We start from the raw sequence: 27,581 nt of genomic DNA on the forward strand, positions 1-27,581 counted from the left end.
CCTATCCAAGCTGCTTCAAAAAGTAATCCCAAACAAAATTTATGCTGGGAAGAAAGCAAACTGAAAATTTATCTGAAAAAATGAGCTCCAACGGAAAAGATTACGAAAGAATCTCGGGCTTGGCGAAGCCTCTTGCGGAATGATAAACAGAGGTGAGACTTAAGTCGACACTTTGTGTTCACTACGTCTGAGTAGTACGTGTAGTTAACATAAATAAGAACGTTTTAGCAAAGTGACTTCAAGATTGTTCAAGACTTCGTTACGAAATGCTGATACATGTAGCTGTTATGGTTTGTAGCCAGGGACTGTTCCGGTTTATACTCACATTTCTCTTTCTGAGCATAGCTCGTGTTAATCTTAACCGTGACAAATGATAGGAAAGTTATTTGAAACCTAGATAACAAAAAAATTACATTGAAGGTACTTGAGGTTTGGTTTGTTTATTTTAAATTAAACGTACATAATTCTAAGGATTAACATATGTTTTTCCGCGGAAAAATGGCGATTACATGTAGTTGCTGCTTAAATGAATTCTTTAGGAGAGAATTATGTTCAGCTTTTTTATTATTTTTTTGCCTTGTTTTGCTTTGTTTTGTTTCGATTTACCCTCCAGCACATTGCAACTTATGATTTAATTAATTAAGTGTAGAATGGATTCTTTGGTTCACCACTGAAATGAAACAAAAAGTTGTTTAATGAAAGTCATATTTATTTTGGATTACAGCTTATCAAATTATCACAGTGTGATAAAAGTTTAACCAGAGACTAGCCATAGGTCAGCTGTTAAAGCACAATGGTGGTGTGATCTCTGGAAAGATTTGTGTGCTGCTGCACTTTAGGATCACAGAGAGTAACTTAACTGTTCAAGAAGTGTCTTCTTCTGAGTTTCAAATTTGGCAAAGATAACAATTTTGCTTCCTAATATGACTTACTTAACCCTTTACACCCTAACATCAGTGTGCATATTCTCCTTACTGTTCTTTATACAATTCCTAAGGTGCTGACAAGGAGAATTTGTTTACTGATCAAAAGATTCTTTTGTTGGTGATCATTTCTGTTATTCTCATGACCTTAATGTGTGATTCAGGGATGATATTGTAAGGAGAAATATTATTAGATGCTAATCACTCTTAGGGTTTAAAGGATAAAAGAAAAGAAGGAATCTATAAAAATTACATGGAAAGCGCTGTTGCCGCCAAAAATCACATTGACATAATTTATTTTAAATCATATACTTTTTCTTTCCATTGCATTTTTATTAAGTTGTTTTGTTTTTGAGTCAGTTACTTTCTTTGCTTTTCTGTTTCTTTCTTTTTTTTTTTGTGCTCAATTTACTTATGTTTGTGTTATTTGTATAAGTTCTTGGCCGTAAATTGTATTTGTTCTGACTTATACTTGAACTTGCATTAAATCATTCTCTATTGTCTTTGTTCTCCTTTATTTCGTTTTCTTGTTTGTCTATTTCTGAAGTAACTCATTATTTGTTATTTTATTTTTGCAACCACTTTGATTGTTCACCTTGCTTTGATTCTTCACTTTTTTGTTTTGTTTGGAAGTATAATAAAGAGTGTGTTTTTGTTTGGACCGTTACAAGTAATCTTGGCCATCATGAGCACCTCAGGGACTGTGATTCCCACTAACCACAAAATTTGCATTTTTTTCTCTTTCATTGATCTTTTCTTGAACCAATGATGCTGTTGTTTTTTCAGCTCTTCGACATTTGCTTAGGAAGTCTCCAACATCTTGCAGTTCCCATCTATAATTTTCCCCTTCACCTGCATACCTGCATCTTGATATACTCTGATGATAAGATATTATCCAATAAATCTGTCCTGAAGCAATTTCTAATTTTGGTCACCCACAGTTCTAATTTTTTTTGTTCATCATATAATGGATGACAACCCAATTGATAGCCTTTGACAACCCATGCCTTTTGTCAGAGAAAAGAATGTTTAGGCCTGAGAGGTTTATATAATAAATTATATTGCAGCTTTCCTCTTTTTGCACCAAATGGAGACTATTATGTGTATTGTCCTTCAAATATTTTTTTAACATCATGAAAAATTGTTTTGAATAGCTTACTGTTTATATTGTGGGAGATTCAGATCATTATAGTGTTCAAATCTGTTCCAAATTGTCTCCTCTTAACCAAATACCTGAAATCTTGGCCCTTTCACTTCCAAGATCTGAGAGTTTACTCACTCAACTGAAAACCTTACACAGTTTGTTTTAAGTATTGCTGAGAATATGCTTGAGATTGTTCTAATGCTCCACCTAAAATTACTTGTCAAGTTGTTGTTTTAGATATCTTATTTTCCTAATGACTGTATTTTTTTTTTGGGCCCTTTATAGAAGCTGTGTGTCCCAGAAAGACAACATTACCAAGCATGCCTGTGATAAGGAGTTTTAAGCACTCGAAGCATTTATAGGACAAGCAGTAAGTTTTCTGTTAGACTGATCAGGCTTTCTTTTCCTTCTGTGATTAATTAGCTTGGATATCATGTTAAATTTTAAACCACAAACTTCAATTATTGTCACAAGATAGTCAAAGGGGGGCACAAAAGTGTCCTTTCCGGCAGTAGGGTGATAAAAAAGAAAGTTTTGTTCTTTTCATGCAACACATTTTTTGTCATACTTTTTCAAACATAAGCAGTTTAAGACTGGCTTCAAGGCACACAATGAGTTTTCTTTTCCCAAGACTCTTAAACATTCCTTGAACTGACAGCCAAAGGGAACAAGTATGGTAAAAAAAAAATGGCTTTTGAGTTGGGAGGAATAACATCATGATTTTAAACAAATTATTGCAAAAGAATTTGGAGTACTTACATTACTTAAACATATACTCTCATACCAACTCTTATACTCTCAAATGAGTCAGCTTTAATCCGAATTAATCAGATTCATCCTTTTATCAGTGGGTACTGTCCTACAGTGAGAGAGGGATGGGGTTTAACTTTTCTTGTCAAATTGTTGGTGTCCTTTTTTATTATTTTCCCCCTGATTTTAATTTGCATTAATCAGCAAAACAGCAAGTCACTTAGACATAGGATTGTAGTGCTTTTTCTACTTAAATTCAAGTACTACCAATCTAAAAAAATCTAATAATCATTATGTACTGAAACAAAATATTTCATTTGTGATTAGTCTGTTGTGAATGAATTGAAAAATTACTCATAAGGTGCAATACAGGATTTCCATACGACAAACTGGCTTGAAATTAAAGCTTTTAAAGATGACTAAACAACACCAAATATATTAGTAGCTTAAAGAATACATTAAAATTTGATGTGTCCATCACTAAATCTGCATTCTAATGAATGGTTAGATCAAACTATGTAATTATCTTCAGGCAGTTTCCAACTGTTGAAAATGTTTTGAGAAATATGCACCAAGAATTCGAATGTACAAAGAGCAGTATTTGTATGAGGTTTTGTTTATAACATATCATACATAAAAACACATTAAACAGCTCTTACATTTCATAACTTATAGTTACTCATTATATGTTTTGAGAACTTTTCCAAACAGCACTCCAATGACTGGTTCATTTACCAAAGCTTTCTAAACATCACTGATTCCTTTGAATTAAGAGATGCAATTGAGCTCATGGGATTTCCCTTAGACATACATGATTGTGTGATTAAATTAGATTTGTAGAATTGAGCAATGGAAAAAAAAGAGATGCTATTCATCATATCTGGAGGATGATGATCTTGTAACTGTTATCCTGTTACATACATTTTCCATCTGCTCTACTGTGCTCATATATGCCAATTCTTACAAGAACACTGTCAGCCAAGTAAATTGTTGAAGCAAAATGATATTGTAGAATCTTTAATCTAGACACATCCATTCCCTTTTGTCCATTATTAACCTTAAATACACCCAAACATCATTATATATGCATATTCTCCATACTATTCTCTGAGTTCTGACAAGGTGAATTTGTTCAACAATCAACAGCTTTTTTTTTGATCATTTCCTCTGTTCTGATGACCTTCATGTTTAACTTAGGGATGATATTGCAAGGAGGAATTAGTTCCCAGTCACTATTTGGGGTTTGCAAATTAGAGAAAGTTATTGTTCAAATTATAGAACACCTGGTGTGCCCGGTCTTTTTGTTTACTTTGTGACAAGATGTTGTTTAAATAGGGATTCTTATCAATAAAAGATACATTATGTACTATCTTAATTTTTATGTCTCTGAAGATTTCCTCTTGTTTGATCATGTATTTTTGTTGCAGGCAAGAAAATTAAAGTGTAAAGACTTGAAAAGAGAGAACAACTGCACCTATTGCAGAAAAGTTCAGGAACAGAAGATGTCACAGGGACCCACTCACTTTTTGTCTAGGAAAAAAATGTCGGAAGGAGACATTTACGCTTGTGGAAACTTTAAAGGAATGAATTGGAAGTCCCTGTGCTCATTTTGAATGCTACCATTTTTATAGTTTTTCTATTTGTTTTGTTTTTTCAGTACTTGGAAAAGCTAACATCATTGTAGAATTGGTGAATTAAAAGCAAATTATAACTGATGTGAAATATGTGAAAATGACTTATACTGAGTGTAAAGCTTATTCTAAAATGGTGACCATTTTATAATTCCATTTTTAGTCTCCCCAAATGTGGTAATGTTATTTCCTGTGAACATTTCCAGCTTTTAATAAAGTGAAATTAAAACTGAAATAGAAGCCAATGTGCTGGGTAGTTCGACTCATGTGCCCAACACACCACAGGACACCCAAGCTTCTACATTAAGACTCTGTCTGGAAATAAACAAATACTGTAAACTGCACTTATAAGTGCCCCCTTTCCCCCTCCCCCCCCTCATTTTTAAGTCCCCGAGGTTAAAGGCCCATCTACCTTTAAACAAACAAACAGAAAAATCATTCAATTACAACCCCTCCTGCCGTGGGATCACGAAATCATGATCACCGATTTAACTCGCCCAGTTCTTTGCTTGTCCGTAATCTACTGACTTCTAGTCTCAAACAGGTTTCTTTTTTGGGGGAAAATCAGTCCGTTCAACTTATCTTCGGACAATCATGAAAATGACCACGATCTAACCAAGATAACCTCACGGAATCAAATTTACCCACTGAATAAATATAGGGGTCGCATGACTGTAACCGTAAAGTGAGGTAAAGACCTTAAAAAGTGATCGCGTGACGGTTAGGAAAGTTCATATCCGTTGTCACGGTCGTGTGATTATTTTAATTAAGTGAAGGTCTCGATTGAATATTCAAATTGAAGGACCCAAAGAAAGCGATTAATTATTAAGTCGTCTTTGTCTTCCGCCTCTCTCGTCGTCGAATTTCTCGTTTGTAAAAGTTCTCTACAGTTATATACAAATCGTTTAGTTTTCAACTGCAGCCAAAAGAAAGGAACTCAAACTGTGGGGGAAATTTCCTAAGAGACTCGAGTAACACCTAGATTCAATTTGATTCAATCCCTACCTCTGTGCTCCAGGTAAGACTAAGTGCAGCGGATTAGAAGCTATTTTGATGACAGTCGTTGTTTGCAGTACCCTCGATTGCAGAGATGCCCCGAACAATCTGCTTCGGTATAACTACCATCGTTAATACAGTCGTATTTAATTCTAATACATACCAAAAGCGAAGCAGGATCAATTTTAATGGAGACTGAAGATAACATAAGAGTTCAGGATGTTGGATAATTATTCCAGTGCGAGGACATTACCTTTCGTTTTCCGAAATCTCGATGAGAAACATCAGAGCGCTCAAACTGTTGTCAAAACCTTTGGAAAGAGACGTATTCGTGAAAACTTCGGCTCGGGAGCTCGTTATGCTTGCATGTGAATAATTTTCAGAACACATTAAGCGTGTCGTGAACTGGAGGACGCAAGGTGTGTTATGTTGATCAAGCGGTTGTAATATTTCCGTAGGTTGCTTGTCTTTGTAAATCTACCGCTTTTGTCTCTTTTGTACCGGCTGTTATACATGTCTAACGCAGGTAAGTGTGTTTCACATTGTGTAGACGTTCGTAATTTGATTTAACCGTTTATTCAGTTACATTGACTCATATTGAAGAGTTTACATATTACCTCGGTTTTAAAAATATTTTACCACGTTTACTGTAGTAGTAATTGGTAAGTGGCACCAGAGGGCATCCCTCTTTCTGTCACTGGAATATTGATCGCGTGAAATCCAAGTCATGAGTTTCATTTTCATTTTCACATAATGAAGGGAAATTCTCTCTGCCCCCGGTCGCTTTCAGCTGGGATTTTCCCTTTTTATACTTACGTCTATTCAAATTAAGCCGCTAGTAAATTCTTTTTGAACGTAAGATTGTCATGTAAGGCATAAATTATCACGGGATGAAGCTTATTAGAGATTAAGGTGTGCAAAGAAAAATGAAAAATGATTTTTTCATTTGTATTGTGGCTTGTTTAACTTGAACTTCAACTGATAAATTCGGAAAATGAACTAATCGCTGACGCGTTCGGGGAAGACAAATAATATTTTCCTTTGTGTTCTTTTTCAGATAGGAAGGTCCCTCACGGGAAGACAGATCAAGATCGTGCGCGTGAACAAGACAGCTCTCCAGGTTTGAAAACGCTAGGTCTACACATCAGCACTTTTCTACAATGAAATCTTTCATGCTCAGGGTAGAGCTGGATATTTGCGAGTTAACCGTGAATATTGATTATGACCTGAAATTTTGTTTGAAAGTAAATTAGTACAACGACATGAAAATGGAGATACAAGAACCTTCATCATGCTGCAAATATTGCATGTCTTTCAGGGCTGTTAACAGGAAAAAAAGAAGTGCGGGTAAAATTTCCGCACAGCCCCATACTACATTATGCATTCAGTTCTTGGATAGAGAAAACACCGACAAAAACAATACATTGCCTTTGGGAAAACAGATTTGTTTAACAATAGAATTGGGCTATGAGGAAATTTTACCAAACAGCGGGCTGGTCTGCCATCTTTTGGTGGATGCTTTCACCTCATTTTGCTTAAAGTGCTGGTTGTCTGAATAACGGCATCTAAAATTGGAGTAGCTAAAATATGCAAGACGTGTGGCGTAAATGGACGCCTCGAGACAAAAATTATCCGACGCACTTTCGTCTGTCATTATTCCTGAAATGTTGCGGCTGAAATTGACGAAAATCGGTCAAATCTAAAAACCATATAAATTCGCTCAAAGTGGATGTATTCCTCCCAAAATCAAATGCGAGCTTTTAGCTAAGGGTTCATAAACAACTCGCGCCGCGCTAGGAGATTATCTCGCCTCCTGAAACCGCAAACCGATAGGACAACGGGACGGGACGATGGATCAAGATTTCCCGCGAAAAGCAACCCGTGGTGGGCACGGGTTTTTTTTTGTTTTGTCTTATCGATCGCTCATTGGGCGTTGATGAGGGCAGCACAATAATGGGCAAGGTTGCCGAAGGCAAAGAAAAAACGCGCGCTAAATGGAAAAACTGGAAAATAAGCTGAGAAGCAAGACAACGAATCAACAAACAGCTTTCAAAATTACTATTCGAGGCGATGGTTGATGTTTTTGTATCAAGGCCGCTACTTGCATAAATGATAGGAAGCCTTGTTTTTAACTTCACCTATGACAAACTTGGTAGCGACGCGACTCCTTTGTTCAAAATCTGGAGGCCAGCGTGGAGCTTCGCCAAAGATTTTTTCTTTTCGGGACAGAATAGTACTCTTCTATTCCTCTTAGGGCCTTTTTTTGTTGGTTTTTCCTTACATAAAAGAACTTTATTCTGCTTTTGACATTTCCATGATAATATGTTTTTCCAAAAGCAAATAGCTCCCACGTCTGAATTTTCTCAAGAGCGCGATGTGCGCAAAATATGCAGATAACATGAGAAACAAGCCCAAGATGAGCGCATGCCGCGAAAACTACCCCAGGGGAGTCGCCCAGGTACAGATTATGACTCCTTCCTGATTGATTAACTTTTATTTGAAATTACGTTTTTCTTAATAAATCCGGTGCTTTTGGAAATTCTAAAGCTTTTTTTCTCGTAAATGTTAGGTAAAATGTTTAAAGTCAGGTTAGTCAAATAAAAGGAGAAACGATTTTTTGGCCTTTTAAAGAATTATGGTCAATAAGTGCCTTGGTGGTGTAAATAGAAGAAAATTTCTCGAAATTCAGCGTGGGAGAGTGAAAAATTATTTGAGGCATTCAGCTAAGTGACGGTGCATAGGGAAAAAAAGCAGAACTGTTTTACTTAAACAAGAAAGTTGCGGCAATGAAGCAGATATAGGTAGCATCTTCTGCCAAAGACCGCAGAAAACTGTTAGAGGAGACATAACAAACAAGTGAAGGAAAATTTCCAGCACCAAAAGTTTTGATTGCTCTGACGTACCACTTTTCTAACATCCCACAGCTCTTGTTCTGTGTCCCCACGCAGCCTTGCCTCAGTTGTTTTGATGTCATCATTTAACCGTTGTACTTTGTCTCGCTGATTCGTAACGGGGACTCATAGTTTGCGAAAAGAAACGAAATTGAAGTCTGTAATTTGTGAAATGAACTTAAAATCTGAAACTTTCGAAATGAAAATCTGTAATTTCCGAGATGGAAATCCGTAGTTTGCGAAATGCAAACCTGTAATTTGAAAAACAAGAAGTGCAGAAAACTTATGGTCACCAGCCGGATGAATCGGTCGAAACTTTTTAAAAATATTTCTTTTACTAAGGGTCTATCCTTGCTTAGAACTAATTGTCAACGGACACCAGAAGTATAAATTCAATTCACACATTTAAATGAATACTTTTAGCATTTCATAATTCAAAAACTTTTCTTTTTATAAACCTATAAACAGCGGAGTGTAAGTTCATATAAATAGGAATGGGAGGGCTACAGATTTTAAACTTATTTCTATTGAAAATACTCATCTTTTTATTAAAGTTAAATTTGAGTTCATTTATTTAATTTTTCTTGTATATACGTTCGCAACGAATTAGATTAAGTTAAGTATAACTGAACATGTTTTGCTCATGTGAATTCGGTATAAGATGTATGAACCTATTCCCAGTTCACAAGTTGCGTTAAAGTTGTGCAGTATTCCAAGGACGCCCGTGAAATTGAATAGATCCCAGTCTTGCGCGTCCGTGATGACCTGGCTGCCTACCCATCTTTTAAACTTATTTACGGCCATCAGGTCTACTAAGACCTATTTTAATATATGCTGGTTTAGGTTATGGTGCTCTGTGGAATGTAAGTGGAGGGGGCAACAAAACATTTGTTATGACTGATCCTTAAACTGTGACGGGCGATTTAGATATAATTTTTTCACTTTAAAATCAATTTCCTGTGTAGGAAGATTAACGACTAATAATAAGGCATAATCTAAAGGCTGGTTTTCATTTATCACGGAGTCGAAGTCGAAGTCGTTATTGAGCAGTGCAGAGTAACACGATCAAGTTGAAATCAAGCCGGTTTGATCTTCTGCTTCTGCCTTCAACTCCAAAAATCAAGTTTTCACTGATCATAGGCATTAGTGTCAAAGGCTAGATCGGAAGAAAATTAAACCGTTCTGATCCCTCCAAACCCAATTCCGAGCTCCGATTCCGTTGAGCTTATGACTCCGCTTACGACCACGATTTTCAGTTTCACTCAGTTGGAAGTGCTCTTACGACTCCGACTCCGACTCCGACTACGACTCCGACTCTGTCGCTGGTGAAAACCAGCCTTAAACAAATTGGAGAAAAGGATATCTCGAAAATATTCTTTTTCCATAGTATGAGGATAAACCATGGGCAAAGACCGGAACAGCATTTTCACTAAAATTAATCTAGGGTCAAACTCAATACAACCTATCCAGCTACATTTGTTAAATAAAAATGTCATTTACATTTGATTGTACGGATATTTTGAATGACTAAAAGTGAAAAGTTAAATTCAGATAAGAATCTTCATTTGGAATAAGGGAAAGAACTTTTTGTGCATTAATGATCGCTAGATTATCTCTACTTTCTTCTCACGAAAACTATTTTTTCTTTTGTCATATTGGAGGGTAGCTGGCAGTTTGCAGAATACAAGAAAGTTAAAACCCAACGATAAAGCTGGAAAGGGAGAGACTTTAAGAAATCTTGGCATTGCCTATCAGAGCTCAGGCGATTTTCATAAGGCAATCGAGTACCATGAGCGTTATTTACAAATTGCAAAAGAAGCGGGGGATAAAGCTGGAGAAGGACAAGCTTATGGAATTCTTGGCATTTTCTATGATAGCTTAGGCGATTCTCACAAGGCCATTAAGTACCATAAGCGTCATCTACAAATTGCAAAAGAAGTCGGGGACAAAGCTGGAGAAGGAGGAGCTTATGGAAATCTTGGTAATGCTTATCTGAGCTTAGGCGAATTTCATAGGGCAATCGAGTGCCATGAGCGTCTTCTACAAATTTCAAAAGAAGTGGGGGATAAAGCTGGAGAAGGAGAGGCTTATGGGAATTCAGGCATTGCTTATGAGAGCTTAGGCGATTTTCACAAAGCAATTGAGTGCCACGAGCGTCGTCTACAAATTGCAAAGGAGGTGGGAGAAAAAGATGGAGAAGGACGGGCATATGGTAATCTTGGCAGTGCCTATCAGTGCTTAGGCGATTTTCATAAGGCCATTGAGTACCATGAACGTCATTTACAAATTGCAAAAGAAGTTGGGGACAAAGCTAGAGAAGGATGGGCTTATGGAAGTCTTGGCATTGCCTATGATAGTTTAGGCGATTTTTCTAAGGCACTAAGTTACCATAAGCGTCATCTACAAATTGCAAAAGAAGTGGGGGATAAAGCTGGAGAAGGAGCGGCTTGTGGAAATCTTGGCATTGCCTATGATAGCTTAGGCGATTTTCATAAGGCCATCGAGCACCATAAGCATGACCTACAAATTGCTAAAGAAGTGGGGGACAAAGCTGGAGAAGGACGGGCTTATGGAAATCTTGGCAATGCCTATCAGAGCTTAAGCGATTTTCATAAGGCAATCGAGTACGATGAGCATTTCCTACAAATATCAAAAGAATTGGGGGATAAAGTTGGAGAAGGACGGGCTTATGGAAATCTTGGCAATGCCTATCAGAGCCTGAGCGATTTTCATAAGGCCATCGATTACCACAAGCGTGACCTGGAAATTGCAAAAGAAGTGGGGGATAAAGCTGGAGAAGGACGGGCTTATGGAAATCTTGGCAATGCCTATGATAGCTTAGGTGATTTTCATAAGTCAATTCAGTACCATGAGCGTCACCTACAAATTGCAAAAGAAGTGGGGAATAAGGCTGGAGAAGGACGGGCTTATGCAAATCTTGGCAATGCCTATCACAGCTTAGGCGATTTCCATAAGGCAATCGAGTACCATGAGGTTGACCTCCAAATTGCAAAAGAAGTGGGGGACAGAGCTGGAGAAGGAGGGGCATATGGAAATCTTGGCAATGTCTATGATAGCCTGGGCGATTTTCGTAAGGCAATCGAGTACCATATGCGTCGTTTACAAATTGCAAAAGAAGTGGGGGATAAAAGTGGAAAAGGACGAGCTTGTGGAAATCTTGGCAATGCCTATCAGATCCTAGGCGATTTTCATAAGGCAATCGAGTATCATGAGCGTCGTCTACAAATTGCAAAAGAAGTGGGGGATAAAGCTGGAGAACGAACTGCTTATGGAAATCTTGGCAATGCCTTTGCGAGCTTAGGCGATTTTCATAAGGCGATCCAGTACCATGAGCGTCATCTACAAATTTCAAAAGAAGTGGGGGATAAAGCTGGAGAAGGACGGGCTTATGGAAATCTTGGCAATACATATTTTATGCTTAAAAATCTAAATAAAGCAATTTTATACCTTGAGCGTAATCTACAGACAGCGAAAGAATTGGGAGACAAATTTGGGATTGCAACATCTCTGTATAATCTTGGTAAAGTCTTTGAAGTTCGAGGATCGTTTTCGCGTGCCCTTGATTGCTTTAGTTCCAGTTGGTCGAGGCTGAATGAAATAAGGGATCATCTCCAGTTTAAAGACAAATGGAAAATTAGTTACCGTGAGACATATAATATGGTATACAATAGTTTCTGGCGTCTCCATTTAAGCCAAGGTGAAGTTAATGATGCCTTGCGTGTTGCTGAAGATGGACGGGCACAGGCTCTCAAAGATCTCATAGAAGAAAATTATGGGTGTCAAGAGAAGTACTACTGGTCTCATTCTTCATTTAAGTCAACTGGTTCCTCCCTTCGATCCATTCCTTCAACAACAGTTTTCATAGCTCTCAATAGGCAAGAAATCATATTCTGGGTTATAAGGAAAGATGAAGAAGTCACCTTGAGGAGAAGAGAGGTAGGAGACTATGTTTCAGAAGAAGACGTAAGAACTTTCCTTTCGACTCTAAACCGTACTGCCTTGGACGAAATCGGTGTACGTGATGGTGTTAAAATCGAAAATCGCTCGCTTGATGAGTCACGTGAGGTGGAGTGTACGACTGAAAGGGCCCCTGTCAGTGTTTCTCAGCCTCTTTCACCAAAGGAAAGCCTAAAGAGCGTTTTTGACCTTATCTTTGCTCCTGTTGCTGACCTGGTTCATGGAAATGACCTCATTCTCGTTCCAGAAGGTCCATTATGTTTGGTACCCTATGCAGCACTGATGACCCCAAAGCAGGAGTATCTGTGTGAGTCTCTAAAGATCAGATTGATTCCGTCCTTGACTACTTTGAAATTAATCACTGATTGTCCAGCTGACTTCCACAGTAGGACAGGTGCCCTTCTCGTGGGAGATCCGTACCTAGAGGAAGTTCTCTATAAAGGGAGAAAGTTGTGTGAGCTGCCATATGCAAAGAAAGAAGTTGAGATGATTGGAAGAATCCTAGGAACCGCTCCCCTCATTGGAAAAATGGCGACTAAAGGAGAAGTATTAAAGCGACTGTCCACGGTTGCTTTAGTGCACATCGCTGCACATGGCAAAATGGATACAGGAGAAATTATTTTGGCCCCAAACCCTGCTGAGGAATCCCATCATCCTGAGGAGAAAGACTTTTTGTTGACGATGGCGGATGTGTTGGAAGCTAAGCTGCGGGCAAGATTGGTTGTGTTGAGTTGCTGTCATAGTGCTCATGGAGAAATAAAGGCTGAGGGAGTGGTTGGTATTTCTCGAGCATTTTTAGGTGCTGGGGCTCGTTCCGTTTTGGTGTCCCTCTGGGGAATTGATGACGAAGCCACTTTCCAATTCATGAAACATTTGTATAAAGAACTAGTTAAAGGAAGGAGGGTCAGTGAAGCTCTTAACCAAGCCATGAAATGTATGAGAGAGTCTGAAGAGTTCGGGGAAGAAAAGTACTGGGCACCATTTGTTCTCATTGGGGATGATGTCACTCTGGAGCTAAATGGAACTGACTCAGTCTAGTCACCGCTGAATGTAAATATAACTTGTTTTGATATTTTCCTTTAATGTTCTTAACACTCTTAAAGTGCTTAGTCTTGACGTCAAATTTTACACACTTCATTCATCTGCATTCTCTATTGCAATATGACTCTCTTGCAAACCCTCCCAAATTTCATTTCATTTCAAGCCACAGGATTTATATTTGTGGACTGTTTCATACGAGATTTTGCGGCCGCCATTGTTTGGCTTTGCTCCAGAACCTGATTGCGATTTCATAGGAATGGGCGTTCAAGGATGAACGCAGAAAACTCACCTGACTAACTCTAATAAGGTGATAACGAGGTTCCTTACTTTATTCTGTACATCATATTCCCGTCAAGAAGATAACACAGCTTAGTCTTTTAGAGGCTTGAGACATTGTGGATAGAAATTGTTGAGTTTTCTAGCCACTGTATAAGCAGTACAAAATGTACTCGAGCCAACAAAAAAACAATCGATCATACAAGGAAAATGTAAAGAGGACAGTCACAGGTTTAAACAAACTGCATGGTGATTTCCTTCATTTGTCAAAATACAAGAAGTTTCCATTGGTGTTGTTCTTTTTCTACCCATAGATGGTCGCTGCCCGAAGAAGATAAATGAAAACTACAATTGTCATTGTCCGTCAGTTAAGATTAACATGGGAATGGATCTTGATGTGATAAACCCTTTCAGTGCCATGGCCGGTACAATTCGGTATTTCAAACAGCATGAAGTAAATCAAAATTTAGGAGTTCGGAAATGATCTGGCTCACTTTGCATAGCAAAAGATCAATGTCAGTAGGAAAAATTTTTTTATCTGCTCATGTTTGACAAATCGTAAAAAACCATAGTCACCGGTTGGATTTTATATGTTGTAACTTATCAAATTTAGGAGTTTGGAAATAATCTGGCTCTATTTGCATAGCGAAAGATGAATGTTAGTTGGCAGAATTTTTTTTTGATCCGCTTGCTCTTTGACAAATCGTAACAAACCATAGTCACTGGTTTGATTTTATATGTTGTAACTTATCAAATTTGATAATCAACTTGATAGCATTCATACGCATGATTTAACCGTATAAATATATTGGTTTTAAATTTAATAACAAGTAAGAGTTTAGGTTTCAATAATGTGGACACTACACAGGCAGCGGAGGGCCTAGCACCCTTAAACCCCCCCCCCCCCCCCTCCAGTAATTTTTTTAGAGCTCTTTAGTTGTGGTAACATGTGACTCAGTGCAACTTCATGCACCAAGTTGGATAAAATGTCTGGCTCTTTTTAATTAAACTCGAGTCTCTGTTCAAAGTAGTTCTGAAAAGTCGTGTTTTAGTAAGGAAATCTGTGAAGCCGCTGTAGGCCCTGAGTGTGGTTAGCTTTAGTGTCCTGTTTAATAAAGAAAGAGACCAGTCGTAAATCAGGGCAGGAAAAAATTAGTTTACATTTTTCAGTCAGAAATGATAACATCGAAAGCTTCTCCCTCCGCACAGAGGTTGCAACTCAGCAGAATCAGATGCGAGGATGGGGAGCCAAACTTTAAATAGTGTTAAAGATTAAGATTACGGGATCTACTGAACTAATTTCAATTTATTAAATTTTAATTGGATTGGTATTTAGATTTTTAGGTTGTTATAGCTTACTTAGAATATTCCTGTATACTGTTTTCATCGGCAGGTGTTGTATAAGTTGACTGTTGATATCAAACAAGTAGTTGAATGATTGCTCATGTTTATTTTAGAATGCAAGTAAGTATTTTATTAAAGGAAGTGCTTCGACTTCAGCATTGGCTTTTAAGTATAAACGCGGGGAATTATTGCATTGGAGTAGTTTAGAGATTTGTTTTTGGTATGGTTTTAGGGTACACGGAAATGACCTACTTCAAATTCATATGCATATGCTAGAAATGATTTGTTTTTAAAGTACAATCTTCCCTTTTTGGAGGTACTTTTTATTAAGAAGCCGAGTCATTATTTTTGGTATTCACTCATTTGACCTAATACCAGTCTTTCACAGGCTATTTCTTCCTGGAATTTTTATAATCACTGATTTAGTACCATGATCTGAAGTTTTGTGTTTTTTTTTGCTACTTTAACCCAAGCCATGCCAAACCAATGTTTACAGCTAATAATAATTGTGGCTATTGTTTTACAGCTTGTAAAATGTTATTCCATCAGTGTGAATGGAATCACTTGCTAGTTTCCTGTTAATTCATGGAAAGTAGGCATTACCATCAGTTGGCCCTTCTTCAAATACGAACTGTTTACCCTTGTTGTAAATTACTGTCACGCAACTACCTTTAAACAGTGTTTCTGTAAACATATCAATGTTACAGTTACATGAATTTCCTTAAAGTTGTACCTAGTAATTTTTATAATGCTCACGTTCGTTTATTTTGGCCTGGAGACCCGCGAAGGACAGCGAACCTTTTAACATGAAAAAGATTTTGAAGATGTTTATTTGATGTTAGGTCTTTATGCTGATCATCTCTTTGAACAAGCGCAGTTTGGTTACAACCTACAGTGCAAAGCACTACGTAAGCATAAATTAATAACGGGTGATAGTTTGATGACCGACTACCAATCTCCTGTCAGTTCTAGCTTGGTCACCTTAAAAGAACGTGAGCAACATTCTCGTAGGCAGTGGAGCAGTTATCAGCTGAACAGTTGAGTTGTCAAGTTAAGCCTAACAAGTTGTATTACAATCCAAGCCATTAAACAAGTGTGAGTTTACAGTTGCAGTTTACGTTGTTTGGTAGTTCAGATAGTCCCCAACCAAAAGGCTTCTTAACAGTTAGCCATATATGTTTCCCAAAAGGACGTTCGGTGCCAATAAACGTTGAATCAGGTGGGTGTCGGTGGCTAATGGAGGATATTTACCGAATGCACCCTCTGATTGGCTACTCAAATGCCGTACAGCCTTTGCTATCTACCTCCAAGCAACTTGCACTGGATTTGCCCACGAACATATTGTAATTGTTGCAGGAATAAATATCAACCACTAGCCACCTCCACTTTGGTGAAGAGTTGTTAGACGTTTGAAGTTTAATTCCCTGAAGTGCTTTGGATTGGATGAAGAAAAACAAAAACCAAAATAATCAAAAAGTGTTTTCAAGAAAGGGTATCCCTACAATTCTTTTTCTGAGCACTGCTCTTATTAATCATATCCCTGACAAATTACTTTATGGGCAAGTTATTTGAAACCTAGATGAAAGAGTAATATCGAAGGCATGTGAGGTTTGGTTTGTTAATTTATTTCTAATTGAGCAAACATAATACTCCTGATTGGCAAAGGTTTTTTCTCTTGGTAAAATAGTGATCATATGTGGTGGCTGCTTGAAATGAATTCTTCAGGAAAAAATTCGTCTTCGGTTTTTTTTTTTATGTTTGTGCACGAATTAAAAAGACAAAAAGAGAAAAAGTCAAATGATCAGCAAAAATGGATGGGCAAGTCAGATATATCTGTGATGACAGCTGATCACAGTGTAATAAAGGTGTGAAAGTGTCACCAGAGATCAGCTGCATATCAGCTGTGAGAGCATTATGGCAGTGTGATCTGCTGTAATATTTGTGTTAGACCCAAGGAGCTCCATTCAAAGGGATGCTCAGAGTGTAACCTGAAAAGAGATGTCTAGAACTCAACAAACATAGATTTTATTCTTCTGCCAGCCCTTTAAGAATTAGAGGTGAAATATCTACAGCAGTAACTGTGTTTGCTGCTGCACTTTGCTGCAGAAAGTAACCTAATCTGTTCAAGAATCGTCTTCTGCCGAGTTGAAATTTTGGCATTGGGCACTCTTTTGCCCTTACTGTGATTACTGAAAATAAAATACACAAAAAGATTCAAAGTAATAAACCTCAAAGTGTGTATTTTTCTTTTTGTTTCTATTTTTCATTTAACATTTTCAAACCAAAACCAAAACAAAGGCCTTGCTGTTAAACCTTATTGACATTAGATTAATTAAGGCTCAATCAAAATTGTAAATTGTGCTGTCCATGACGAGAAAAAGATTACCATGTTCAAATTTGTCTCAGCTGGTCTCCTTTAATAGCTAACTACATTAAATCATGGTGTGGCCTTTTCACTCCCAGGATCAGAGGGCTAACTGATCACTCAACTGACAACCTTACAGTTTTTTTTCTTTAGTACTGCTGAGAATAAGCTTAAGATTGTTTTAATGCTCAACCAAAAATCATTGTCAAGTTGTCTTTTTGAAGCCATGCTTAACTATTGCCAATATCAAGAAGCTCAAACAGAGCAAGCATTGTTTGTTTCTGTGGACTGGAATAACCCTCAAGATTTTGGAGAATCAGAACTACTAGTGTACAAAAATTTGGAGCCTGACAGAGCCTGAGTACCACCTGATTACCGTTCTTAGAGCCAGAGACTTTCTGACAGCAGATGAAAGGTAACATATATCAATGTTACCTTTTTTCATTTCTTTCAATAAAATAAAACAAGTGCTGTGGGAGGTAAAGCCTTAATTTTAAGGAGAGTTACTTCCAAGATTATTTCATTTAAATTGATTGTCATATTTCCAACAATCTGGCGATGAAAAGACTGCCTTACACGTTATGAGATAGTTGGCATAAAAGTGTTATGAATTGTTCCTGATAAGGATTGATTTATTTTCTTTCATTGATGAGTAAGACATAGCAGGATAAAACAATAGAGCAGTGTACCTTTGTGCAGGAAGCCTCCCCTCATTAATCCTTTGGCCCCTAAGAGTGATTAGCATCTAACTTCTCCTTACTATAAAGATCACTCCTGAGTCAAACATGAAAGTCAGGAGAATAGAACAGATGATCACCAACTAGAGCAGCTCTTGACTGTTAAATAAATTCTCCTTGTCAGCCTCTTAAGAAATGTATGGAGAACAGTATGGAGAATATGCATACTGATATTAAAGTGTAAAGACTTCCATGTAACTAGCACTTACTAATCCTTGCCAAATAAAACAAAGTTAAATAAGTTACCTTTGTGAATATTGTCACACTATGAAACAACTTTGATATCTTTCCTTCCCCAGCTTGGAAGAAAACAGACAAATTTCAATTTCTTACACTCAATTACTGGTAATGTCAGACTAAAAGTTATGGACATCAGAAAAGGTCAAGGAATGTTATGTTACACTTTCTAAAAAGAAAGCATATTGATACAAGACATAATAATAGCAAGGGGACCAATTTGTGTTGTTATTTGGCTTCCACTGTTAGATAGTTATGTAATAAAATTGGAATAAACAATTGTGAAAATAATGGCATTTGTTCTTTCAGAGGTCAAGAGAAAAAGAAATGCCTGCTGAGGATATTTTTTTTAACACTTATCAATTTACTTTGCAACAAATAATTCTTAAAAGATTAATTCAAGTCTTAAAACTTCCATTTCAAATGAATACTCACACATGCTCTTAAATAATATTTGACAAGGTACTTAACCACTTACTTAGAATTACTTTGTTAAGATTTTTATAACCACAGGTTATTAACAAACTCATTTACACAATTAAAGTAGGAACATTTCAATTTATTCTCAAATATTGTCTACATTTCAACCAAGAAGGCGAATGCTAGTTTTACAACAGAATGTTAACTCACTTAAACCACAATTGTAAGACTAGATTAAGATTTAAACGTTTGTAAAATTACACAATCATAATGAATAATATACTACTCAATAAATAATTACTCTGCAACCACAAGACAAAAACATAATTTAGATGATCAGTTTAGACAAAACGTTTTGCACAACAAATCTGTTCCTCAGTGTTTCAATAAAATACCTTTTTTTAAACACTGACAGTTACATGGTAAGTTTACTGTTTATACCGCAGATGGTGAAGATCTGCATGTACCCAAAAGACCACCTCCTTCAACTGGAGATTTGGTTAAGTGCCAACTGAAAAATTATATATTCTTTTCTTCCATACTGCTATGATTCCACAAAATGTCATGCATTTGTAAATAATTACCAGTAAGTCTATCCTCTTTTTAAGACATTGGAAAAGTGACATCACAGCCTCCTTAAAACACAATTTTCACTGTTAACTCTGTGCAGTGAAGTTGTGTTCGGTTAGCTCACTGTTTCCTTTACCACTAATTTAAACAGAATATCTTTTTTTCAAATTGACAATTACATAATGTTTACAGTTTATACAAGACATGAAGATCTACCTGATGGACCACCCTGTGCAGGCAGTGATTTGGGTAAGTGTCAACTGTAAAGTAATATTTTCTTTTCTTCTATAATGCTATGACTCCACAAAATGTCATGCACCTGTAAACAGTGAGTAGTCTCTCCTCTCTGTACCAAGTTGCAAAAGTGACACCATACCTCCCTGAAATACAATTTTCCTGTTAAACTCTAAGCAATACAAAATGATATTTGTTGGCAAACTGTTTTTCCTTCGGCCATTTCCAATAAAGTAGATGTTCATAATTTTGCAGTGTTACCATCACTAATGGTGCAGCGTTATCACTTCAACGAAACCTTTTCTTACTGATACAATTATAGAATTTGTGCAGTATTTTTAATAAACTTGTTCAAACCAAGTATTCTTTTCTCATAAAATAGATGTGGACAAGAAAAATAATAAAAAAAGAAGGGGTGGAAGAAATGAAATTAAGTAAAGTAAAGTAAGTTGTAACCTAACAACAGCTGCCATCACAACAAACTTGGCTAACATTTGCTTTAAATGTCATTTTTCACAATAATAAGAAAATCTTAAATTTGTCATGCTCATACAAACTAAATGACATTGTTCAAGCACTTTCCATGGTATGATGTCTTCATTTAAGACATACTAAGTGTGTTTCTTAACTGTGAAAATACATTGTTCGTTTAATTAGAGCCACAAATGACAGCATCATGGCAGTGGCCAGGGCAGTGAACATGGTGGCCATGTCCACTACCTCACCATAACTTTTAACTAAAAATATGAAAATGAAACCAACTGTCTCTCATTCATTTTATAAAATTAATGTCATTGTAACAGATGAATTCAGCTATAACTGCAAATAATAACTTCTTACAAAGCCTGAGGACCATACAAGAGAACATTTTCCTGATGCCCTTCCAAAAATAACTGATGGCCAATATTCCTCAGTAGAACTTGAGCAAGCAAAGTTAGCAAGTGATTCATTATATTGCACTTGGACTGAACCCTTTTAATTCTAAGTTTGATACCTTTCAAAGCAAAAATACATGGGTTATGATCGTTTCAGTGGATACGGTCTGCATGGAAAAGTACTGACCAAGTAAGAACCAAATCAGTGCTGGTGTTTACCTCAAGACTTCCTTGCCATAATAGTAATGCGAATTAAAGTTAATCTTTCTAACTGTGGTGGACATTCCACCACATAGGCTGATTTATGCATCGGTGCCACTGACTTGTAGGGTAGCGTTTGTATTATATTGTACTACCCAACAGCACCCCTCAAACCAGCTATCTCAGTTTCCACAATCACATTGTTCCTTATTGAATTGTTGGAAGCCCTACAGCGAAAACATGGAACGATTACTCAAAGACAGTTCCAAGAATTGACATACAAATTAGTGTCGAAGGAAAATCATTTAAATAATAATTTTGCCATTCGTTAACAGTCTTTATCAATAAGCGTTAGTAACAATAAAAAAAAAAAGGAGAGGCGAGAAAGGCTTACTGACCAAAGCAACGACAAGGATAATTTTCATACAACTCCTCGCTGACCAAGCTGCGAACTTCTTTGTACTTACCTCTACTGAATGAGTTAAAGTCGGTCGTAAAGACTTGCAAGAAAAACTCCACCCTACGAAAGGCTAGCTCAATATCTCCAATACAAAATAGAACTTTCACGGCTACTGGTAGGAGAAGTACAAAACGTTTACGTTGCACATGGAAAAAATTGAAGTGAAGAATTCATTAATCACGAACTTAGAGCTTTACGATCGCTAGGGCATTCTGGGAAAGCTACACGTAAGCTCTGATTGGAGCAATAAAGAGGTGTGACGGAGGTGTGTCCATAACCATGGTTACGAAAGTGAAATTTCCAATATGGCAGAATACTGCAGGAGAGAAAATAGTTACTCGTGTATTTGCTTCGCCTGCAACTGATGGTAAACATAAAACGCGGATACATTGCAGGAGCATCACATGGATAAACAGCTCTATCTCTGAAACGAAATTTATTGGCACCACAACGGTAAGTTAATAAAATATTCACAATTCTTTACCAAGTATTAACCCATCTAAACCAGGTTGCAAAATTTGAGACCTACTTCTCTTCCAAGTTTCTCAAAGCAAAGGAATATTGACATGTGTGGTTTTAGGAAATACTGAAGTCACCCTATGACAGTCAAGCTGTGAATGGTGTATACATTTATCCTTATACACTGAGCAAGAATGAAAACCAAGGGCAAGGAGTTAGTTGAGATTAGCGATTTATGCGACGAATTTTACAGTTGCAGTCAATATCAATATCTGCTGGGACAACACAATTCAAACTTTATTGAGGTGAAAATATAAAGAAAAAAAAAACTTTATAGTATTATATCGATCAAAAGTTACAACAGGTCATGAATGAGAGTTAACAAAATATGTACATTGGTTCTAAAACCCTTCATACATAGTGATAGCCTAAAACTTACTGAAATACGATGCGGTTGCTGGCGCATATGTAATCAGAATACACTGAAATAAAATGATTAAGAGATTGCTAATGCAATAAAAGTTAATTGGACTTGCTTTATAGAATGCCTGATACCAAAATCCAAAAAACTTCCTGAGATAAAAATTGGGAACGTATTCCACAACCAAATGCAGCAGCACAAACTCTGGGGGTTAGAGGAGTAAATTACTGAGTAAAATTGTGATCAGTACATTTTCAAAGATTTAGTATTGAGCTAAATGCAGTACAACCATTGATCCTTGCAAAAAAACCTTTACAACAACCACACAATAATTACTGCTCCAATACATATATGTTATCACTAACTGTAACCAGTAAATATTAACAGACTTTGTGAAAATATATTTTGCTAACTTCCATTTTAACGATGTTGTTGTCTCCAAGTAACACTGATAAGAAGATCTCAAGTATTTCAAACCACTTGATAATTTAATAACATTTACATCTGATATATTGGTTTACTAATGCCTGAGTAACAGATAATGATATTATCATTTTTAATGGGAGAAGGGGGGGGGGGGGCAGTCATAAGAAAGCTTGAAAGTATCTATGGATTGTTTTTTAAGTAAATTTCATTATGGATATTGCAGTAATCCCATGCATTAAATTATTATTAAAGCTGACTTTCCATGCTCATATAGAGTGACAGATGATGGGAAACTAAATGGAATCAATGTTGTTAAATTGAAGAAATTTACAAACTTTCAGTGCAAAAGACAGATTTCATTACAATCCATTGTTACCTGAAACTAATTCAAACATTATGTAAGATGAAAGTGGTGAGTTGTTAATGTCAGCCAAACTTTAGAAACATAATTTTCCCTTCAAACAGGTATCACTAGGATTTGGAAATATAAAATGATTATAGGCATGCCCACATTTGTTCATAAAAATTACCCTTTACAAAAACATTTACTACTACACTAAAACAATCACAATTAATAGTGTCTTAAAATTTTTTTCTTAACATACTAGTTAATGTTATTGTAGGATCATCATTTGACACTGATCCATTATGTAGAGGAGGAATTTGGATTCAGCAAGATAAACAAATGGAATAATTTAGGAAAGAACAATGCAGCACTAAAGATAACCTTTGAGGAATTGTTATCAGACTGTAAAAATGTATTAAACTTAACAATCTCATAATTTTTTCTTACTTTTTTCAATCACTCAAATACATTTTCATGCATACATTGAATGTTTTTGGACACTGCACCACTACTTCCACTACCAGTGTATGTCATACTAATGATACATAATCATCTGATATCTTGTTCTTTTTTTCTTTCAGGTAGACAGTTAACACTTAATGCAGCTAGTAGTTTGAGTGTACCATGAATATATCAAATCCTTCTTTTTTTTCATTCCTAATGCACTAAGTGGTTAGAATCCATTCCAAAGTGTCTTGTTGCATCTATACTTAAGTTTGTACATTTGAGCATGTACCTGCCAGTATTTCCATCACCATGCTTCATTTTTGTTAAATCATTGTCTTTGGCTGAAGGAGTTTAATCCACAGGCAGAAGCAGATTCTGTGATATGGAAGAATTTTTGACAAATGTTGATTTAAACCAGATTGAGCAGCCATAAAATTGCAACATCCAATCCATCCAAGCCTGCTTTATAACATTAAGTCAACACCAACCCTAAGGTCACTCATGTAGTCTCATCTCAGAATGAATCTTGTAAACTTAACTCTATCCTGAGATGAATCCCAGGTTCTAAAACTGATCAAATAAACAAAGGATTTTCTCAATCCTTATTAAATTTTACATAGAGAAAAATGACCAGTTCTTTGTTCCGTTTAGGTCTGAATTTTCTTGGTGTTATGGCCATATCTTGTAAAAACATAAACATCCAAAGCCAACCTCCCTTACGAACTGAATTCCCAGTTTTCTGGGAACTCCTAGGAATACCTGGGAATTCCTAGGAATACTCAAAAATTCTCAACTATGCAAATTAACTCTGATTTAAAAAGCTTGGAATTACTGGGAATTTCTGGGAAAGGAAGACTCCAGTTTTGTGAGGACTTGGAATCCCTAGGAATTCCTAGGAATTCTCAGCTTTACAAACTACCTATAATTTAAGAAGTGTGGAACTCTTGGGAATTTCTAGGAATTGAATTTGAGGCAATTTTAATACCCTGAGGTCCACATAAATGCTAAGAAATTCTCAATACCTTGAGTGTGAAGGTTTTAAGAAAAGGATTAATTTCAGAGGCTTAAAACTTTGGCTCAATAAAAAGTATGCTATACAAAACTTATTCATACATGTGTATGTTTATAACTTAAAGATCATGAAATTTATTATTTAAACTGAGTTTTAGTAAATCTTTACATTCATTAATATGGATTTTCTCATGAACCAGCTGTCAGTTATGTTAAATGGAAATTGCCAATTTATCCAATGCACTCATATCACAGATTTGCTTTCTAACCTCAAAGGACTCTTGGATTCCACGATCAAAAAATATTTTTATTGCGATGCAAATTAATGTCTCATGTTCACTGATGTGCCAAAATCATCAAACATTCATTGGCTGTTCCTTGGTACACAACTTCCACAATAATTACATTGTTATCTACACTTAAAGAACTTTGTTAGTTATGAACACAACTTACTTCCCTAACCTACATTACTGGTTGCCTTTGTTAGAAAACCTTGGAACAGTCAAGCTCAGTTGCCTCAAACACTGTCAGAGACTTTTTGTTGACAATATTTTTAGTAGAAATTTCATGCCTTAGACAACAAATTCAACACCTAATTAATCTTTCTTTTTTCATGATTTTCGTTGCTGTTTTGTTTTTCAGTTTTTTGCTCTGTTTTTGTGACTAATTGCTGTAATTTGTTTTGCTGTTTTTATTCTTACAAAACATTTTTGTAAGAGTTCCAATAGTTGTGGATCATCCACACACTTTGCAAACATTTGGCATACAGGCAAGACAGAGGTAGTCAATGTTCCCTTTTAGAAAAAACAGCTCTAAAAGTTTAGTTGTTGTTCTTCTCTGTCTGTCAGCTATCAACAAAATTGTTTTTAACTTCGGACAGTGCATAACTATTTGTGGACCAGAGTTCCAACGCACCTTTGTAATTGCATATAGTTACTTCTGTCTCTTGTACAAATGTTTCTCCTTTGTAAGACGCACTCTACTCTGTTGTCACTACTGCTTTAAGTTCAGTGGAAACGACTGACTGAGGAATCGAGATGGCGGTGTTGGGACATGTTGCTGAACGCTTGCTACGGTCAAGCTTTGTAGATTTAGGTACTGGTACACTGGGATCATCTCTGTACCTCTTATACTTCCTAATGTGGTATCCTTCTTTAATAAATATGAGGGTAAAAGACGATTTGTAGTTGCATTCAAAACTGTGATTGGCTTGTGTTATTTCTCACCTTTGCCATGAACACAACTCAAGTGAGTTTCGAGTCTTTGTTTCCTCGACAACTTTCGGCCACAAATCGTGCATTTGTAATACGATCGATTCTTGTCGATTATTTCTACATAGAGTGAGCTCACATCATTATTTATATCACCAAGGTATCCATCGTCTAGAAGCAGAGAACCGGTCGGAGAAGTCAAAGTTAAGTTGTACGCTTCTCTTAACAATGCAATCGGCAAGCCAGCGGATTCACTTTGCTAGCCAATTACAAGTCCTAAAAGATCCACGTGATCATGCCCATGATTGGAAACAAAGAAGACTCCATTTAGCGCTCATCTTTGAATGTACTTTTCATCGGTTGATCGTTTTTCTCAACTGTTTTGCTTAATATAACATTTCTAAAGATAGCTTTTATTGTGGTTCAATGGGAGAACGAGAACAGCGTGAGTGTTGTTGGCGCCGTTGACATATTGACTGGTACAAACAAGGGTCGAGTGACCATCTCTAAAGCTACGATTTTGAAAGTTTGTGGTGAGTAAAAATTGCGATATTCGTTACGTGATCAAAATCTTATAAAAGAATAGATGTAGCGGGTTGAATTAAGCTTACATACCGCTCGGCGCAATTGAAACTAGAATAATTCTGAGAATCGAATCGGTCACTTGCATGCCGCAATTTCTTAAGCTTATGCTTTACAATGAAATAAACCTATTAGTAAGGTTTCAAGATTCCTCTGGTCACGTTTGGGAACATTCAAGATTCATAATAGCAACTGTTATTAAACAAACCTTATTACATAAAGAAGCCCTCCTTGGTAAAAACAAAAGAATGTATTCAGCCCTTTTAGCAAAATCTATGAGAGAGATGTTCTAACTCCAATATAAAAGTCACTGAATATAACAGAGATTTCTCAATTTGAGAATCCAATGAATGCCCTTTTCCTCATAGCCATCTTAAAGGCCTGGTCTGAGCTTTAGATATATATATTATGCATGCTCACTAGTTTATCTAGTTTGAGCACTCTGGCATGGCTTAGATGATACCACACGCGTGAGATCACTTGGGGTGGCTATATAGCCTTACCTCCATCCTAGCATCAGCACTGCACTGATGAGGCCCAGAAGGCCGAAACAGTACTGTCTGCAGTTAGTTATATTTAAATATATATATTTTTTTCAAATTCAGATGTCATGGAACCCAGATACAAAATGGTCAAGTTTCTTGTAGACAACCTCATTCAAGGCCAACTCATTGTGAGCCCAGGAAAAAAATACAAACAGCAGCTAAGTTTGCAGTTTAGGATAACTTCATTCTAATTTATTGTTACAGTTACAACAAGATTTTAATCAAAAAATCAATTTTATTTGTCTGTAATTAACCCCTTCACTCCTAAGAGTGCTTGGTTTTCAAATATAATTTAAGATATTGTATTTCATGTAAAAGAATCAACAGAGTTTATTCTCAATAATAATTATTTGTGTCGAACCAAATTTAATGATTAATTAGGACTATTTTATATGAATAGCTGTAATTGAGGATTAATCTGTATGAAGTTTTCAAGGAAAGAAAAATCAAATTCCATCCTAATATTACCACACATTGATGTTAATAATGAATCAAAAAAATTTTACATGTAAGCCTTAATTAAGCTGGTAAATAAATTTCATTGAATACTTGAATTTTAGCTGGGTTTTTTAAATTTAAAGTATTTATTTTATATCATTAGCCTCAAATTTTTGCTTAAAATTCCCTTAATTCCCTTAATTCCCTAAATTCTTAAACATTCCTAAAAATTCCCAAAAATTCCCAGAAATTCCTTGGAATTTTTTAGATTTACAGCTTTTCAGGGAAAGTCATTGGTTCTCTGAGTTGGAATTCCTAGGAATTCCTAGGAATTCCAAGTCCTGTTGGCTATAAACTTGGAATTTCTGGGAATTTCTAGGTTTTTAGAACCAGAGTTGTTATGGTTGGGAATTCCTAGGAATTCCAAAAGCCATTTTGCAAGGGCTTAAAAAATCTGACATCTGAAGAATTATGAAAGCTACAAGTATAATGAGGAGAATGTCATTGTTCACACTGCACACAGGCAATATCAAAAATACCTGACTGCCAGTCCCAAACTGGATTAAAATTCTTATCTCAACACCAGGAGAGAAGCACTGGAAGGCATAACTTGGCTGAATCT

General features: G+C 36.4%; 1 protein-coding gene and 3 long non-coding RNA genes across 6 annotated transcripts; 3 read left to right on the forward strand and 1 right to left on the reverse strand.

The window, feature by feature from the left end:
* Positions 1 to 4,693, forward strand: LOC149052479 (uncharacterized). Its single transcript, XR_016186321.1, has 3 exons — positions 1 to 152; positions 725 to 2,437; positions 4,245 to 4,693. It is a non-coding gene; the product is annotated as an uncharacterized LOC149052479 (long non-coding RNA).
* Positions 4,694 to 5,249: 556 nt separating this feature from the next.
* Positions 5,250 to 16,082, forward strand: LOC149052480 (uncharacterized). Its single transcript, XM_089203623.1, has 5 exons — positions 5,250 to 5,466; positions 5,903 to 5,970; positions 6,502 to 6,564; positions 10,002 to 13,363; positions 13,945 to 16,082. The coding sequence occupies exons 2-4, from the start codon at positions 5,958 to 5,960 to the stop codon at positions 13,349 to 13,351; spliced, it is 3,426 nt and encodes a 1,141-aa protein (XP_089059749.1). The 5' UTR covers positions 5,250 to 5,466; positions 5,903 to 5,957; the 3' UTR covers positions 13,352 to 13,363; positions 13,945 to 16,082.
* Positions 16,083 to 16,979: 897 nt separating this feature from the next.
* LOC149052481 (uncharacterized) lies at positions 16,980 to 21,274 on the reverse strand. 2 transcript variants are annotated; one of them, XR_016186239.1, is made up of 4 exons: positions 21,081 to 21,274; positions 20,632 to 20,840; positions 19,623 to 19,683; positions 16,980 to 18,375 (listed from the first exon to the last, which is right to left on the reverse strand). It is a non-coding gene; the product is annotated as an uncharacterized LOC149052481 (long non-coding RNA). The 2 variants fall into 2 exon arrangements; XR_016186238.1 differs by having other exon boundaries at positions 16,980 to 19,035; positions 21,081 to 21,273.
* Positions 21,275 to 21,348: 74 nt separating this feature from the next.
* LOC149052482 (uncharacterized) lies at positions 21,349 to 23,787 on the forward strand. Of its 2 annotated transcripts, XR_016186235.1 has the most exons (3): positions 21,349 to 21,526; positions 22,654 to 22,791; positions 23,307 to 23,787. It is a non-coding gene; the product is annotated as an uncharacterized LOC149052482 (long non-coding RNA). The 2 variants fall into 2 exon arrangements; XR_016186234.1 differs by lacking the exon at positions 22,654 to 22,791 and having other exon boundaries at positions 21,353 to 21,526.
* Positions 23,788 to 27,581: the final 3,794 nt, after the last annotated feature.

The sequence above is a fragment of the Pocillopora damicornis genome, chromosome 1, assembly GCF_964200805.1.
Source record: "Pocillopora damicornis chromosome 1, jaPocDami1.2, whole genome shotgun sequence".
NCBI lineage: Eukaryota > Metazoa > Cnidaria > Anthozoa > Scleractinia > Pocilloporidae > Pocillopora > Pocillopora damicornis.

Coding starts and splice junctions, on each gene's coding strand:
- LOC149052480 (XM_089203623.1), top strand. Junction 6,565..10,001: donor TGAACAAGACAGCTCTCCAG/GTTTGAAAACGC, acceptor ATTGGAGGGTAG/CTGGCAGTTTGCAGAATACA.